The sequence below is a fragment of the Schistocerca serialis genome, chromosome 9 (assembly GCF_023864345.2).
Source record: "Schistocerca serialis cubense isolate TAMUIC-IGC-003099 chromosome 9, iqSchSeri2.2, whole genome shotgun sequence".
Taxonomy (NCBI): domain Eukaryota; kingdom Metazoa; phylum Arthropoda; class Insecta; order Orthoptera; family Acrididae; genus Schistocerca; species Schistocerca serialis.
The window spans coordinates 336697336-336716819 of record NC_064646.1 but is presented as its reverse complement, the minus strand read 5'-3'; the positions used below and the strand labels follow the sequence as shown (position 1 = coordinate 336716819).

The 19484-nt window shown below is 41.3% G+C and overlaps 1 protein-coding gene across 15 annotated transcripts in view; it reads right to left on the bottom strand.

Moving 5' to 3' along the window:
* The window catches only part of LOC126419898 (protein bric-a-brac 1-like), a 459260-nt gene that overhangs the window by 66397 nt on the left and 373379 nt on the right, over positions 1-19484 (bottom strand). The window contains exons 1-2 of one of the 15 annotated variants that reach the window (XM_050087171.1): positions 12197-12364; positions 11866-12058 (exon numbers count right to left, since the gene is read on the bottom strand). The exons of the other annotated variants lie outside the window; for them this stretch is intronic. Of the exons in view, the coding sequence (XP_049943128.1) occupies positions 11866-12058; positions 12197-12349 (346 nt within the window). The 5' untranslated portion in view covers positions 12350-12364. Of the gene's footprint in view, positions 1-11865; positions 12059-12196; positions 12365-19484 lie in introns of those variants that run through there. 15 annotated transcript variants of the gene reach the window in all.

Below are 19484 nucleotides of genomic sequence, written 5' to 3'. Positions count from 1 at the left end.
GAAAGGAAAAGCTACAAGAACGAAGGGGGAGCAACGAACACTAAAAGGAACGAAAGAGGACAAGTAAACAACAGAGACGCTAGTAACAGAGGAGAGTAAAACACGGAAGATTACAGTGGCTGACCAACCACGAGAATGAAAGGGAAAGCCAGCCACTCTGCAACATATTAAAACCTTCACCCTAAAAGCACTAGGGTGGAGGACACAGGGGGACAAAGGACATGCGCTAAAAGCTACAAAGAAGTATAAAACCCACTCCCACGGATAAAACGTAAAACTAAAGCTGCTGTGGAGGCATTGTTGCCCAACACCGAAGGCAGGGTGCTGGGAAAGTTAAAAGTCTGCCGCAGAGCGGCTACAAGTGGGCAGTCCAACAGGAGGTGGACGACTGTCATTTGGGAACCACAGCAACACTGAGGTGGGTCCTTGCGATAGAGTAGGTAACCATGCGTTAGCCACGTATGGCCAATGCGGAGCCGGCAGAGGACAACTGATTCCCTGCGAGACGCCTGCATGGAAGACTTCCACACATTCATAATCTCCTCAATGACACGCAGTTTGTTGTGCGTGCTGTTATGCCATTCCGTCTCCCAAAGCCGGAAAACCCTGTGGTGTAAGAACGCAGGTCAGCTTCGGAGATGCTTATCTCCAGAAGCGATTTCCGCGTCGCCTGTTTGGCCAGCCTGTCGGTAAGTTCGTTGCCGCGGATTCCAACGTGTCCTGGGGTCCACACACACACCACGGAACGGCGGGACTATTCCAGGGCATAGATGGACTCCTGAATAGACGCTACCAGAGGGTGGCTAGGGTAGCTTGTAGGCTGTTCAATGAGTCAGTACACAGGAGAAATGACTCGTCAGGGCATGAGCGGATGTAATGAAGAGCACGAGATACAGCCGCCAGCTCTGCAGTGAAAACACTGCTGCCAACTGGCAAGGAGTGCTGCTCAATATGTCATCCATGAACATATGCGAAGCCTACGTGACCATCAGCCATTGAGCCGTCGGTGTAAACCGCTTCAGAGTCCCGGAACACGTCAAGAATCGAGAGGAAGTGACAGGGGAGAGCGGCGGGATTAACGGAGTCCATAGGGCCATGCAAGAGGTCCAGACGAAGCTGCGCCCGAGACGTACGCCATGGAGGCGTACGTGAACGGACCGCAAGTAGAGGTGATAAAGGAAAGGACTCCAGTTCGGAGAGAAGGGACCGAACATGAACCGCAATCGTTAGCCCCGGTCTGGGCTACCGATGCGGGAGATGGGCTCTAACTGGAAAAGCCTGGGGATTTTCCCATATGAAGGCGCTAGATCTAGAAAATGCTTGCATTGTCCATACAAGATACACAACATGCAACGCCATCTGTGATACGACCTTGTCAACATGAACTTACTGACATAAAACTGAGGCCGCATTTACATGTTGCTCTGACAGATGGAGTTACTTCCGTACTAGAGCCAAGAGCGTAACAGTATTTTGTGTAATGAGGCAAAATTGGGTCTTGGCGGGGCGTCGGGACAAGATGGTCCATAACGGTGGCAATTGCAGCAGGACTGAGCTTGGAGAGAGTTCGAAAATCTTCGGACTGAGACCTCTCCTCTTGAGTTATGGGTTAACCTCAAAACAACAGAAACGGAAACGAACAAACAAACAAACTAACTTCACGAGGTTTCGTATTCTCCAGGCCATATTCTTGAAAGACACGTGGAGTATGTGAACCTTTTCTTACACAATTGTATGCTAACCTATGTTCTAGCTTGTAGCGCGCGCTATCCTATGGCAGATAACGTCAGTCACCACCACCCATGAGGCACGACAGAGAAAGCGAGCTACTCCGCCCGTCGGCCTAATGTTCGTACAGTTCAGCAATGAAAGTGAAAGCGTTCGGGAAATTCGAGCTATTTTGTACAGAACTTGACAAGAAGTTGTGTCGTTAGATTTCGCATTTTGTCTGGATGTCGAATGAAATGTCCAGAGAAGCTAGACGAATTCCGACCACCTGAGAACTGTGAAGATGAAACAAAATTTAACCTCTTGTCTCACCTAGCCAGTATTCTTATCGCCCAATGTGTACAATAGGGCTGGGCTAACGATACTCGCGTTCTAAGAGGCTCGAGATTTCTCGATACACCGCAGCGTTCGAATACCGTATCCAGCCTTTTCGAATGATCACGTGACGATTGACTCGCTCTGCAGAAGTTAAAGCGATATTAGAGACGGCCTACACTCTATCATAAGAATAAACAACATGTAAAACATTGCACTATATATTCTTCCACGTTTAGTGGAATCTCATTGGATTTTGCTTTACGTGGAGTGGAAGCCATGCTGTCTGGACTACAGTCAAGTACACGTTTTATGCTGTGCGTTACGCGTTCATCGACTCGGTGAGAATATGAACAGCAGCTTTACTGGGGCATTTAGGAGGCCCCGGAAAGCCCTATCTTTCCAGTATTAAAATAATGCTTATAACGTACATGTCTCCGTGTGAAGTATTTGATCTAGGAAGTTGAAATTCTTACAGGTTATTTATTGGAGTACTGGCTACAAATTACCACAGTGATTTTAAAAAATGTGAATTCAGTTTTTAGATTAATATTGTCTTTTGTTAATAAATTCAACAATAGACAGGTTTTTTTTGGAAAGGCTGTGGTAAGTTACGAAGGGGCTGTGTAAAATTTCCTGGAAATTTGAAACAAATTAGTTTGATAGATACTGAGAAAACATGTAATTTGTAGGAAAAAATAAAACTTTTGAGAATCGGACGACAAGGTTAGATTACCTTTTTAGTGCATTCCAGGTCCATATGACGGATTGTCTTCATCTTCCGCAACTACTACTCCAGTTTCCTCTTTGCCCTCCTGTTTACTTAGGCTTGTATTTGAAGGCTATTTACAGACCTGTCAGCAGCTCAAAGACGTTCCTTTTCGAAAGCAAGCATAGTTCATACCATGCCCAAACCTACCTTCATTCCAACATTCCGAAATACTTTGCACCTTACAACGTTGCCATCATTGGAAGTAACAATAGCATCATACGCACCCAAATGAAGTGTTGCTATTACACCAACAAAGTCTTGGGGATTCTTGACCGTATAACACTATTTACACTTTCATTTGTGCTTTTAATTTTTCTATGAACGCACTTTTTCAACAGTTCAGATGCTGCTAAGTCTCTGAAAATAGGTTTCAATTACCGCATAAGGCAGACTAACAATGAGTGCACTTCTTCAGCTAGCAATCCCTTATCGTTTCTCATCTGGGACACAAGTAATGATGGGGGACTTTCATCGGGAGAGAGAGAGAGAGAGAGAGAGAGAGAGAGAGAGAGAGAGAGAGAAAGTGCGCGCGTGTGTGTGTGTGTGTGTGTGTGTGTGTGTGTGTGTGTGTGTGCGCGCGCGCGCGCGCGCGCGCGCGCGCGCGCTTCCAATCCAACCATTTACAATCATTGAGTTCTTGTTTTTTGTACGAAGCTTTCGATCGTTAAGTCTTGATCCCATTCGTTTCTGTTCGTGCCCAACATACATTTCTGCACTGCATCACCACCATAGGGCTTCAGTTCTTGAATATGTTTGAAACTTTAAGAATAATCATCACCATCACCAGGTAATTCACATATCGCACTTTGCCAAACGCAACAGATCGTTGAAACATACTAGCAACACCAGCCACTTCCATTCCTCCACTGCTGCCACTATCGTTACCTGTGCAATTATTTTTTAGTACATTTTCGTGGACACCTACCACATTTATATATTACTGCTACATCAAACTTTCTCTGCATACATACTGCTGGCAGATACACCACGAAAAGGTGTGTCCCCCGTTGATACCAGGTACCATCTCTTGCTGCAGTAAAGAGTCTATTACCACTGGTTTTTAATACTGCCTCTTCCACAGCATTCTTCATAGATTCTATACAGACAACTATTTTAGCCCTATAAATCGACTGTATAAGGAGCGCTCAAAAAGAAACGGAGGCATAATTACAGAAACCAGTACCTTTATGTTAGAAGTTATTGGTCCTGGCTGTTGAGACACTTGTCTCACTGTGACAAGGCGGTGAATGGCTCTATCATAAAAGTCCCGGGGCTGCGATGTTAACCAATTCCGCACGTATAGCTGGACGTCGGCGTCCCAGGTGAATCAGTTGCCCCTCAGAGCCTTTTCAAGGGAAGCAAAAATGGCTTAATCACAGGGACAACAGTGAATGCCCACCGTTACAGGCAAACTTTGACCAACTTTCGCCAAGCGATCAATTCAAAACGACCAGGCAATCTCACCCGTGGGGTCATTCCGCTCCACGACAATGCAAAGTCTCATACGGCCAGCACAGTCGCGACGCTCCTGTAGAAATTGGAATGGGAGGTTCTCGGCCACCCTCCGTACAGCCCGGATCTCTCTCCCTGTGAGGGGTAAACGATTAACCTCGGACGACGACGACTACGAAGTACGTGCGCAATTGGTTAACATCGCAGACCCGGAAATTGTATGGGAGATTCATTCACTGCCTTGTGTCACAGTGTGACAAGTGTCTCAACAGCCAGGCTCAATACTTCTAACATACAGGTACTGGTTTCTGTAATTATGCCTCCGTTTCTTTTTGAGCGCCCCTTATTGTTCGTAAACTTGGTGGTGGGATTTGGAAGATTCATCATGCCACAGAATCTGCACCTGCAGTAGCACCCTCACCAATTTTATGCAAGGTATAAACAAATCATGTTGTGTTCATGGATTTTGCTGCCATTTTCTTCATTTGGAGTTACTGCAACAATATTCCAAAAGATGTTCATGTATGAAAACTTACCACATTTCAGCTCTATTTCCCTGACAAGTCCTAACTGATTTTTTATAGTGTTACAGACAGACTTCACTACACTGAAAATCTTTCACAGTTTGCAAAAATTCCAATTAGAACAGTCATAACAAATTCATTCACACGCGATTCGCACATAAAACATTCATACTTTTTCACTAACTGAACAAAATTTCCTCCGCGAAGTATTTTCTTTCTCACTTTCACTGTAATGCGCTGTTGTACCACCATGGTTAGGTTCATACACTGTTATCGTCTTCATTGTTTACGGAAATAACGCCTACCTTTGTCTTTCCAACATTTGTCCTCTTCAATGACTTCAGAGAATTTCTAGTCACTTTGCGTTTACCAAAGATTATCCTTCAATAAAAGAGACTTCGATGAACAGAAGTCACTACGAATATTTTCGGGATAACGAAAGAGTAAATTATCGTGAAACACGCGACAGTCGAGCGAGCGATATATATCAAACTATCACAGGTTAGCCACAACACAATACTTAGTCTCCCCGGCCTCCAATGCCATACGCTCATGATCATCATCATCATCATCATCATTATCATCATCATCATCATCATCATCATCAATGTACATGATGAGCATGTAGATTCATGAGTACAACATTTGACAGCAGTTTAACAACGCCACAGTGGGTCATGCCCATGCAGAACATATTTCAAAAATATTTTAAAAATAGTTTTCTTCTGAACTGAATAAATTACATATCAATTGAAAGGGGGAAACACTGCACATTTTTAAAATGCGAAGAAGTAAAAATTGACCATTTCATGATTTTGAAGCTTTCCAGAGCCTCGTAACTTGGACAGCACTGGCCTGCCACCCGGTCCAACTAACCTGCAGTTGTGTGAACAGTCGTAATAAAGATGTAAAAAGGGGACAAGCAGGGAACAATATAGCCTTGAATGTCATTTAATTTTTGAACAGAAAAAAATAAAGGTAAAACTCAAGCGATGCGCTTCTTAGGTGATCTGATGGAAAATGTAACAAGCTCCAATCTTTGCTAACATTCTACTGTAATTAAAAACAACAATGATGAAAATTCCTGACTAACAAGGACTTCTCTGAGCTATGAGAGGCGTACAAAACGCACTGCTGGAATTTCACCCTGCAGTTAAATATTGAAGCCACTTAAAGGTCTCGTAATCTCTGTAGTTCTTCCATACAGGACTCCGAGGTATACGGTACATTTCAGTACTGTTACGTTCATAACGAGGCGATCAGCAACAGTCCCAAGCCACCAGAAAGTGCACATATCCTCTTCCTTAGTGACATGCAGTTCCGCATTTCGCCATCGTTCGACAGTGATTTGTCACAAAGCTTCTCCCATTAGTCCAGTACGTTTGGCAGCTGAAGTGTGTTATTTCTCGCGACATCTCTTAACTTGGCTCCAGAGATTGCAGTATTAAGGTGACAACTGTGAAAATGCATCATGCACAGTGTTCTCGACACCGCGAAAATTGTTTGCCATGTGTCTACTACGCTTATCACTCTGGCTCGTGAGAGACCACATCTGTCCTTCAAAACAAATGGGCATATTCCAAGGAGGACTATCTTATTTTCTATTTTTCTCCAAAAAGAATTGAGTAATCTCAACTTCAAAATCTTTAACAAGCTTTTAGAAAATATCGATAATTAAGAATGTGTATTTGCAACGAAGACCAGAATTTTCCGTGTGATACGTAATTAGGAACTAGGAGAGTACATTTTTCTTGAAAAGATTATGCTTGAGTATGAGTTAATTAGCACATTTGATAAATTTCATATTTAAATGATTTAGGTACGGTATTCAAACATAACAAAAAATTGTAAATCTCAACTAGATTGGAACCGCCGCCCACTGTCCAACAATATCAACAACCTACCGATTACACCACACATTGTACTTGTAAACCCTTCTTTAAATTATTACCTACTGCTGCTCGAAAAACATCAAAGCTGATTCTTCTCTGCAATCTTGTGAAAAACAAACAACACGCTTCTAGACACTAACGGTGTTCCGCGCGCTTCTTTAACTATGAAGCAGAAAGCAGTGTTATACAGGTACATAAGGACAGCGAGAAACTCAGAGCTCAAGTAGCGCTTACAGAGATAATGACTGTACACGATAATTCAAATAAAATCCACGTACCTAAAGCATGCTTAAGAAAAACGTTGAAGGCTGTTAATACAGCCGAATGTCTAAGTTTCATTTACAGCGACATAGCAACAAGATATCTACTGCATAAGTTGGACCTACTTCCACGAGCGGAACAACACCGGTGTACGAGAGCCACGGCTGCTGACAAATCATCGCGTTTGTGTCAGTTTACATCAGGTTTATTCTATGATGAACGGAATACAGCCGCAACAACCTAAGGCTCTGCTTAAAATTCAACGATGTCGTGAAACTCGGTAGAAAATAATTGTAAATTTTACTACTGCACAAACTACTGCTGTATTTGAACAAATCTGCAGTAGTAGTACTCGTATAATACTAGACTGAATGCATATAGGAACATGTATGTTGCCTTAAGGAAAGGTAACAAAGGCGAAAAATGTATTTCCGGAATAACAACATGACTGAACCTAGTAAAATATTTAATTTGTTTAAGAGAGGCTAATGATCCACAAAGTACGTTGCAAAATAGAATTTCATTCATAAATACCTTTATAAAAGCACAGAAAACGTCACAAATCAGTTCGAAAACATGGTGGCAATATTCAGCTGAAACAAGGAGGAAAATTAGTAAAGAATTTAACGCCTAACAAACAATCTATCGGTAAACTGCATGTAATTGCTACCGCAAGAACAAATTATATGAAGACCGGTTTGAGATGGTACAGTCAGACGTCACCAGATCTCGGGACAAGCAAAAGCTTCAGAATTGGACACAATCATGATTTCTATCTCCTATTTGTTGTCGCTGTTACAAGTGATCTGCATCCCAGAAGCTATCTCAGTTTTTATTCCACAGTTTTTACCATAAAAACCAATAGGAACCAGAGATTTCCCGAACTGTGACAAATCGTTCAACAGTTCCAGTCGTGTTAAAGACAAAGTCCTAACAGTATAGTTACTGACTTAGAATGTAAGGAAGTTTAAGTGTTTGAGATTTATTTATTATTATTGTTGTTTGTACGAAAGTGTTTGGGATGGCTGCAATACGACCGCAGACACAATAAGCCGACCAGTACCAGAGTCACAGCTATGAAGGTAAGTGAAAGACTACGCTGTACGTTGTTTTGCAGCCACAGAGTACGCGAGGCCTGCCGCCATTTTAAGAGGCCCAAAACAGTAGACTGCTGTTTACTATTTCTTGTTGCTCGTTATTTGTCGTATGCATGTGACAACTGTTTTAATTACTAAGAACGACAGTGCTTGCATTTGTAAGTGCTAGGGAGGCAATTTGAATGATTTTCCGTTCTTGAAATCTTATTTCCTCTAGTAATGACAGATTTAGTCTCGTAAATGTAATTTGTTTTTACAGATGCATTTCGAACAACAAAGAAAGGAACGCCGTGACGTGAAAAGGATGCTTTCGTAATTTTATTCCACTTTTACTATATTTGTATCGGTGGCAAATGAAGCAGCAACTCCTAAACTAATAATTGTTTGCTTACTGGTACTGCTTCTTGTTAGTCACATTTCCAGTTTTCAACTCCGTATACACATTTTTATTGTTCTTATTGTTCACATTTGTAATAAAACTTACGTGTTCTTTGCTAGCCAATAAACGTGTGAAATGTGAGAAGAAGCAAGGCACGATGTCGTATATTGTGCAAGTCAACGAACATTAAAACGTTAAAAGAATTGCGTAGATATCTATTTCCACGTAGAACTGAGTTCTTGTTTTATTAAATTGTCCGTGTATCAGTTTCACTGTAGTTTACATATCTTCTCACCTTGAAATTTTACCTATGATGCATCATTCACAGTGTAGCCAGTAATAGCAATTTACAGGGCAAAAAAAGTAACTTTTTAAATATCTTCCAGCATTGTGGAATGCTATAAATGTGATTAATGGAAAGATCCTACAAAATGGATATTTTGCTAACATGTATGTAAGTAATTTTTTTTAGTAATGTGGAAGATCTAGACCTACCTTTCCAACAGTAGCCTATTTCCTTCTTTTTCAGGAATATATCTCGCCAGTAGCTGTCTGGTTTTCAAGAATAACCAAAAATAGCACAATTGGAATGGACGTGTACTTTGATGAATTTCATGCTGAAGTTTTCAAAATATATAAGCCTATATCATGATGCTTTGTGATATACCAATAATTATTTTACACACACACACACACACACACACACACACACACACACACACACACACACACACAAAGGCCACTGTCTCTAGCTGTTCTTGCCAGAATCTTGTTTAAAGGTGGGTAGGAAATGTGAACAACGAATAATTATTGGTGGGGGGGAATTTGGGGCATCAGATGCTGCCCCAACAATCTGCGCGATTACGTAGCCGTGTGTTGTGCAGGGATGAGACCGTTGACAGTGTGGCACGGATATCTGAGCGTCTGCTATTTAGAAGGCAATGAAAATACACAAGATAAAAGAGAACGGATATTGCGTAAAGTAAGGCAAATCTTAAGTTAAATGACAGAAATACAACCATTACAATAAACGTAAACAGTGCAGCCAAGATTCATGTACACAAAAGAAAAGAAAAATATTGTTTGAACGGCCGCACTTTACGAATAAAATGTGACTCCATTGAACTTGAGACTACGATCGGATTGATTAGTGCACCCGTAAACAACGTATAAGCTGGCATTTTTTATGAAACAACTACGTCCCCACACAATGTAAATGTTAACACTCGACACGGTCGACACAGGGCACAATCAAGTCACAGTGACGTCACGGAGTAGCATCACTGTGGTGAATCATAGAGGTATGAATGCGGTGAACCTAATGTTTTGGGTGGCTATTTAAAATAACTTTTTTACCTCCATGGTCACAACGGAGGACAGCAATGCGACGAAGATTCTTTGGCGCTTAGTGTTGATCATCTCTCGTCCTCGTTATGCATTACTTGTTAATGTAATTAACTGACAAGTTGAAAATCGAAAATGTTAACACCAATGTGTACGTCACGTATAATGGATCTGTGTGTAATTTGTCGTCAAACTGTTAACGTCTGTCCTTATCGCATCCCGGCAAGAGCAGAGACAATTCAAAAAACGCAATATTTGAGAAAACTACTTAAATAATTAATTCTATAAAATTTATAACCAATTAGTGTAAGCTTCAATTAAATTTCAAATCAGTGTTGTTGGCAGTAAATTGCATTCATGATATTTTTTTGTGCACGTTGGGACACTTCACTCGTAATTTCGGTGACAAACTAAAATTGCCGTTTGACTACTTGGGGCAACTTTTCTTGCCAGGGTGCGGTACGAGTGTTCTAAAACGCGAGAACGCGAAAATTTGTTTCTCTGCCTACTAAATCCTGAAGTATTAACGGCATTATGAATTTGTGTATCAACAAAGGGTCAATTTTACTGGATGTTTAATTTACCCGCTCCACAGCAGTTTGAATTTTAGGAAGGCGTACTCATTAGACCTGATTGAGCAAAAAACCACCGAGATACACCTAATCTTTGATTTACCAGCAACATCAGTTTTCTCCAAGTAAGCCTCGCGACAAATTAACTTCGTGACTGAATTCAAAGTCCGTTTAATGGAACATAATTAAAATTCTACCTCCGTTTTACTCCTTGGTCACAAGACTTCCTAATACTGTCAGACATACTGGGAGGAAGTTGTCCAATATCCAAGCTTGTCACCTGATCCAGGGGACTGTAGCAGCGCACAACCCCACGCCCCACTCACCTACACATACCTCACCTTCTTTGACACTGGAAACAAAAAGAACTGTACGAACTTTCCGCGAAATAATTATCTACTTTAGACCTGAATTTTCAATAATAGCCATCTTTAAGGACTAGCGGCCGTTAAGTCAATTGTTATATTTATTTAGCACGTAACATTTAACACAATAAAACACAAGAAACGCATTTTGAAAGGCATGCGCTCCTGTGGCTACACATTCTTAAATCACTAAACGATGGCACCCTAAAATGTGAAACAGTGATCACTAAATTAAAAAAAAAACTTGGACATAAAGCCCCATGTTAGGATGCATCTATTAAATGATTTAGGAATGGAGAGACCGATGAAAGAAGTGTGACCCGAAACGCGCCGTTGTGTTCGTTTTAGCGCGGGTTTATGATAAATACAGACAGGGATTAGACTTGCGGTTTCTAAGCGCGAGCCACTCAAAACGTGCTTGCACAAACTTATTTGATTTTGGTACAAGCAAAGAACGACAAGATACTTCCGTATACGGATATAGGCCAAGGGAGTGTGTGAAACGAATGCCTACTAACCGTTTCTTGCTCCAACAAATTAGTACACGTGACTTTTTAGTAACAGTTTATTAACAAATTTCAGAAATAATGAGACAGACAAACATCCGCTGTTTCGCCAACCACAATCAGTGACGTTATCTTCGTGTAACTGACCGTTTATGACGCAGTGATGTTGCAAAACTAGGGATATGTTGATTGCTTTCTATTTGCGAAACCAGCGTTGTATCTGCTTCGGGGTTTTCTTTCTCACCCAGACCTGAAAATCTGCTACACAATTCCTACGACTCGCCCGAAACAGTAACGTGTACATTCCGTGGGATTCGCGTAACTTTTCAATCATATTTGAAACATGCCGTGAATTTGGTTAACACTACATTTCACGATGCACTGTAAAAACTAAACTAACCACCACCAGCTTTCAAAGTCACTGCTGTAGTTTTAACAACCATGAAGTACTTGATACTGTTTTATATTACAAGAACATGGGTGTAAAGTTACCGAAGTAATGATGTTCTTATGCTACAGAACACAAAGATCGAACCAGATTTTTGGCATTCACATCAACAAATTATCTAACTTCATAAGCTACTTTCAAAATGTCTTCTACGTGATACTACGAGTTAGGGTTAATCCCTGCTGCAATATTTTGGAACCATTTGCTCACATATATGCTCAGATCTGGACAATCTCCACGTGCCAGCCCGACTGCTGTTGACAGTCGAGGGAAATATTCTTGGAACTGCTCCAGGTCTCAACCGCGGTCGTTGCAAAGCGAGTGAATGCGTAGTTCCCGACTCTGTACGAAAATAGCCTGTCTCTCGGCGTATGTCGCCCTCTTCGAAGTGTAGTTGACACACCTAGAGCAAAAATTTAACACGTCATTTTGCTAAAATTGTGTTCCGATGCACTTATGTTTTGATAGAATGTAATTACGTCAATAGCACAAGGTCCTAATCGAAGTCAAGAAGTGGTTACAGTCCACGCAGAATACGTGCCTTCGTGTGTATACTGGGTTCGAAATTATCTCGAGGGATTGCGGCAATCCATTGCTGACGAAGTGCTACATCCTTGGGAAAGGAGAATAGGTTCACGTTGTAACCTCTTCTATAATTCGCCCTGCAATTGGGCACGCAACATTGCATCACCATTTCTTAACCTTACGCTGCTACGGCCGTAACTGGTCGGTGTCCGCGGCTGCAACGCGGGCTGTTTCGCGTGACGTCACAACCAGCTTCCCAGGCAGTGTTGCCGCGACTGCCGCCCGCGCGGCCCTACAGCTCCACACCGCGCGAGTGGAAGTTTGGCGTCCGTGCAGCTGCGCCTGCGTCCTTGTGGCTGTGGAGGACCCCAGCGGCCGGCACGCGCGTCATCTCTGGTCGATACCTACGTGGGGCCGCGATCACCTGATGGATACCTGACAAACATTCCCACTTCAAATACTGTATGTGTAGCCACTTAATGCTTCCCTCCATTGCGGTTTGTCTTTTAAGAACTGGCAAAGAGAATGCTAGTTATATGAAACTACAATTCTGTGCCAGTCACAATGGTAGCACTGATTCATCCACTACGCATTTCGACGAAACTATCACGAGTTGAGAGCCATGTTACGTAACTGCTTCTAGGTCCAAGCATTGCCGATTTCTTGCAAACGCATGAGAGATGACAACGAGGTTACGTCGCATCTTGTTCTGGTGATATTAAGTTGAATTAGCCGCAGTAGCTATAGACCCAACATACCACAGACGTTCTCTGTTAATTACCATTGTCGCAGAGTAATTATCCGTTGTTTCGCGGTGCTAAATTAACAGTATTCTCACACGGCAAGCGTATGAAGAATAGCGTTGTGCTTCACAATGATGCTGAAAATCGGATATACTTATCACTCTACCTGAAACGACGTAAGTAGTTGTGTGACAAAGGAATCAAATTTTCCCGGATGATCCGCGCTCCGCGTGCGGTTGGCAGAAAGGGTCGATGGCTTACACAGACGGGCGGATGCACGCGGTTCTGCACATCGTTGTTTGATCACATGTATAAAGGTGAGCTCGCTGCAATTAAGAATCGTTTCAACCTATCGGATGTACAAAAAGAGAAATTCTACACGCGAGAGAAGGTTTTGGGTGCATCCTAAGGTGGAACGGAGATGTACGAAAGGAGCGTTCGTCACACTGTATTCCGATTTGCGCAACGACGAAGACAAATTTGATACATATTTTCGTATGTTTTTCCGTTCCTTTCACGAGCTTGTCGGCAGAACTCTCAAAAGGATAGCTACTACTACGACAGAACGAGTAGCAGCAACCTTAAAGTAAGAATATTAATTAAGTGTAGGGATGACTAAATGTATTTAAGGATTCAAAACTTTACTACAACTATGTATTACAATTGATGTCGACGTTGATTGAGCTGGATGGGTAGTCGCAACTTGCATCTGTAAGGTCGGACCCTTGTGATACGGCATAGATTGATTTTGATGCTGTTGGTATATGGTGGAGCACATGTGAAGGCTATCAGAAGGTAGTGGGAAGACCTGAATGCTGCTGAGGAAGAGGGGGGGGAGTGTACGTTTTAAGCTTGCGTGAGTAGTTTGTTTAGTTGCAGTTGAAGTACTTGACTACGAAATAATAGTTCCGGATTTTACATTTGAAGTCTTCAAAGAAGGCAACAACGACGCAAAGAATGCTCGGTCGTCTTCCTCCTTTTCCTTACTATCTTTTAATAATGCGAGCAAATTATCTTCAAATGTTGTGTTCTTGATAGAATCCTTTCTCTCGAAGGCCTGTTTTTCGGGGTTTACATTCGGTCGGACATCATGGACTTGTTCTTCATAGGTTTCGTCTCGACTTTTTTCCGCGAGTACGTCATTGTTAGTTATTATCTTTCACAGCCAACTGTGAGTCAATGTTACTCTGTTAGCGCTTCAGGTCTGGACCTTATTAAAATAACAAGTACAAAACTCATAAATATTTTATTACTGAGGACACATCCATTTGTTATTTTAAGGAGGATTACATCCAAGATTTGAGATAGGATTACATCTAAAATTAACTCTACATTGCTCTGTGATCGTATGTATCAAACATATGCTTTATACTTCACACGTACAAAGGATGCGAAAGCATTTACGGATCTTCATTACTCTTATTAAATGGATGCATCAACAACTGGACAGATTACGAGGCAAGTATGTGCCACTTATTTGGACTAGAAGAAGGCATGTCAAAGCCCCCAACAGACAAATAAGACGAAATTAGAAATGATTTTCTAAATTTCGCCGTTTTTCTCATTGCATCGGAAAACATAATTCTAGTATAACCTAGTCATTGTTCTCACGGCCATCTGTGACTACTGCTTCATGTTAATTGATGTCTGAGAACGTGGAAAGAACTGATGCAAATCTATTTAAAAACAGCGTGTTTTGCGGGAAAATGGAACGAAGTACATTCGCGTCACTCCACCAAGGCCCATGTGCAAAAAAACATTACTCACAAGGTGGTTTTTTACCGACTTACCCGAGCCCGGAGGTTTACTGAATGCATTTTCGAAAGCTAAGTCGCAAGAGTAGGGTTTTCCATCTATCCCTGAATGTCAATCTTGATCTTGCAGTATGTTGCATTTTGCGTGATTTTGTTCGATCAAGGGACTTTGAAGACACCATGTACCTTATGCGATTTCGAAGATGTGGCAGAAACTACTACTGTCAGTAGATCGAGTAATACTGTGCGAGATAATTTTGCGGAGTATTTTGTTGGTACAGGAGCTGCGCCTTGACAGGAATCAAAAATTCACTGAATACAGGCCACCTGTCGGATATTTGCTGTCGTGTACAATTTTTCTACATAATTATCCATTGTGCTGCGCAGAAAATGAACTTGTGAATTTAATTCTTTGACTATAATGCTTTGTATTTCGTATAGAAAAACAAAAATACAAGGAAAATATGCGTCTACTTACCACGTTTCTTCTAATCTGCCTCGTTCAAACCGTCAAAGCCGAGTATTATACTTGCACTGGCTTCTTGCCACGCCTTCAAAGAAATTCCACGGATCTTGTAGTCCCCGTGCGAGGTATTTCATATGTACAGTGGTCTTTCAACTTCACTAATTAACACGTCGGTATCGATGTCACTAGGCATTGTGGAAACTTCTAAAATTATGTTCTTATTGGCACGCCAGTGGAATGCTTCTGCAGCGAACGGTATCCGCATGACTGTGCACGCGCCAACTTGTCCCTATGTATTTGACGCGGACAGTCCGCGGCGCGGAAGGGGAACCATCCGCACACACTACCAACCGCGTGCGGAACGCGGGCCATCCGCAAACTGCGCAGCGGGCTCAAGAAAATGTACGCCAACGAATTTACATCAAAGATTTAAAGCAGTTTAAAACCAAGCATTGGCGAGGGCATGTTATGTACATTTTCCGTGTTTATGGTACTTTTGATGGGGAAACGATTAGTACTTTTATTAGGTACTTAGCAATAGTACGAATTGAATAAACTACTTGTGTGTTGTACAATTTACTCTATTGTATTCTACTACGTAACAATCAAATGAACGGCATACACAAGTAGTTAATTCAGTTCCAACTTTTGTTAGAAATGCAATAAAAATGATGATTGAGTTCCCTTGCGGTAAAAGTCTACTCTGAAACAACCACATAGAATTGAGCTTACATGTTCTCATGCATCTCCCGTTAGCTGTAAATGTTTTGTACATTATTTATATGTAAATTTTTTCCACACAACCACAACATTGAGTCACGCTGTGTCACTGGTCGCACAGTGATAAGCATGTCTGATTTTCCGCGTCAAAATGAGTCAGCCACACTGCACCTTACACCCCAATTTTTCTTTTATCTCTTTAAATTATCTGTATGTCACATCAGTAGCTACCATTGTTAATTCATTAATTATTGGCATAACCTTATGAGGTTATGTTAACGATCTCACAGGCGTTTGCGCCGGCCGGTGTGGCCGAGCGGTTCTAGGCGCTACAGTCTGGAACCAAGCGACTGCTACGGTCGCAGGTTCGAATCCTGCCTCGGGCATGGATGTGTGTGATGTCCTTAGGTTAGTTAGGTTTAAGTAGTTCTAAGTTATAGGGGACAGATGACCTCAGCAATTAAGTGCCATAGTGTTGAGAGCCATTTCAACAATTTGAACAGGCGTTTGCAAAAAATCGCCGTGGTGCTCCTAGTGCAAAATTTGTACTTCGCGTGTATAACAATCAGAAGAGAGAGCTACCAAATTCCTCACCCACTAGATTTAAATACATTTTTAACGGCCTTACCAACATCAAGCCAAATAATCTATGAGAGGAAGAAGTGGGAATTGTGGCGCAACAATGCTGTGCTCAAAAGAACATGAAAAAAATTATTCAGATTCGGATTGTATGCACAGTCCCAAAACAAAGTTATTTAATGCATTTTCATTACGAGACATTCTACAACTGTGCTGAAATTTAAATTTATGTTCTATTTTACTGCTTCGGTTGAACAAAAAAAAATGTCCAAGTCATGGACTGAACTAAAGGATTAAAATTATTGTACAAGATGACGTCATTATCCACTAATTGCAGCGTAAGTTTTTATTCTGCCATTGTGATTTCGGCGATACGCCGACCTCCGGCAAAAATAGTCGATGCCATGTACAACGGCACATACTTTATACCTACCACGTAGCATTACTCTTGTAGGGCTGTCTCCTAATCCATAGCAATGGAAGCAACTCCTGTGATCGGTCAAGTGACATAATATCTCAACTATTTTGATGCAGATTTAAATAAATCTGACGATACATCGACATACAATGGAGTTAATTTTTCTACTCTCATGAAATTATTTGTATGTTACATACGACTAGCGAGAAGCAACAACTCTGTCGCATTTCTTTTAGGCAGTATCTTTTACGAAAAGTTATCTCTCAAATGAAATGCCAACAGTTTATTATACTACCCAGTAAAATGAAATGGATAGTTTTTGTTTTTCCCGCAGATGGTTCTTGCTTACCCTATCAAAGCCTGTATGTCTCGTGAAACAGTAATTGCAGAAATGCAAGAAGTTTGTCTCCTAGCATACTGCTCTGTATTGTCGTTTGACGGCAACACCATCTACCTGATAACCAAAAATATACCTCTTTCTCATTCGATTAGTCAATAAAGGTTTTTCTCTATTTAATATTACCTATATTTTGTTCTGTTTTTCAACTTGCGTCACGTATAAATGTTTTATTCGTGTCTACATTTTTGTTAAAGTCTGAGCATAACAGAGGAAATTAAATTACTTGGATGTTCGTTCCCTCAAGTCTTTTCGTCCGAGAATTACCTTTATTCAGACCAGTTTCCGTAGCAAGCAAATTCTAATAACTTCAAAAAACATCCTGTGATAGTATGGCAGCCATTACCGTTAATAAAGATGAGACAATTCTTCAGTAATCATCGTACGACGAAATAATTAAAAGACAAACTCCACCTTAATGGGTAGATTAAATACTGCCGCGCCCTTTCAGAGGTGATATATACTTGTCATCCTTAAATATGAAACCCAGGTCATAAGGTACGACAACGTTAACGTGTTCGATCACAGTGCAGAAGGGCCAAATAAGCACATGTTTTATGCAACACACACAGGGGGCCGGTTAAGGCCCAAACGACACAAGAAGCTGCTTGGTGCGTCAAGCTCAGAGGGGCGCCGTGGTGCTCCTTGCGCAAAATTTGTACTTCGGGTGTATACCAATCAGAAGAGAGAGCTACCCAATTCCTCACCCACTAGATTTAAATACATTTTTAACGACCTTACCAATATCAAGCCAAATAATCTACGAGAGAAAGAAGTGGGGATTGTGGCGCAACAATGCTGTGCTCAAAAGACCGGAACATGAAAAAAATTATTCAGATTCGGATTGTATGCACAGTCCCAAAATGAATTTTCAATAGCATTAACTTGGAAACGGTACGCCAGTGATGAATAATTCATTTCTATGACTGGCAAAATCGGTTAACATGACGTGATGTTACTACTTCTACCTGACACTTCATCAAGCAAATAATAAGCAACATGTTAGTTTTAGGGCCTATACATGATTTTCATCACTGAGTTAACATATCAAGTAATTATCTTTATTCACTTCATATGATAGTTTTTAAGCTAAGAATGATCTTCTGCAAGTAGTTTTTATACATAGTAGATATTCATTTACCTGAAGTTGGTAATTGTTACTGTAGGAAATGCCCAGAACATAAACGCACTATACATTTACAGGAGTTAGTTATAACTGAGGTGATACTTCAATTCCGCAAATACGTGAAGCTTTTCGGACAATGTGCTCATAAATTCGTCATTAGATAAGCAATGCTCTCTCTACATTTACAGTTACACTCCACAAGCCAATCTAGAGTGTTTGACATTAGATGCTTGTAAAGTACCTCATGATACACGAAACCTCTTGTCCCATTCCTAAAGGCGCGTACACACTAGGACTAGGCCAACGAACGACTGGCAGGATTCCGCCGCTCTGATAACATGCCGACCTTACTACCACTTTGTTACAAAGCAGCGGAGGACTTGGCAGTCGTTGCATTTGCAGCATTTATTTTCCTGCAAGAAGCTGATCATGAGAAAAAGAAGGAACGACGATGGCGGACGCCCTCTTTTAGAATGTAGGGAGCAATGTTGTTGTGCAAAATTACTATCTACCTCATAGTTGAACTGGAATATGGGCTAGTTCATATTTTTTCCCCTAATGAAAGTTACTGATCTCTAATTGTTATTGAATGTGCAGACCCTAAAAATTCCTAAGTTAACATCTCTTCTAGGATATCTGTACCTCCAGCAGAAAGTTGACAGTCAGTGCTAGTTTCTTTTAGTCGTTCACAGCGGAAAGACGTCAACAAAGGCACCATTTTCTATTTCATACCGTGCATATCGCTTTCTAGTACCTGGGTTATTTCCCGGCAAGCGCTTTGTCCTTTAGTTTGTTTTTATAATTGCAGTTCGTAGATGCCTATTGAAATTCCATTTCACGATAAAACTATCAGCTTCAGTCCTCGCTCCGTATTCCACTCTATACGACGGTATTTTTAAACACAATAGATAAACACCCTTTGCGAGAGCAAGCACTGCGTGGTGGAAACGGAGACTGTTTACATTTTTTCCGGACAGCCACATGTCGCACTCGATACGTTTTATTGACTGGTATCGATATGTAACAGCCAACTACTGCACTTTATACTGTAAGTTACAGAATTACTTATGAAGCTCCCAAGTGTGACGTACGGCTGTCCTG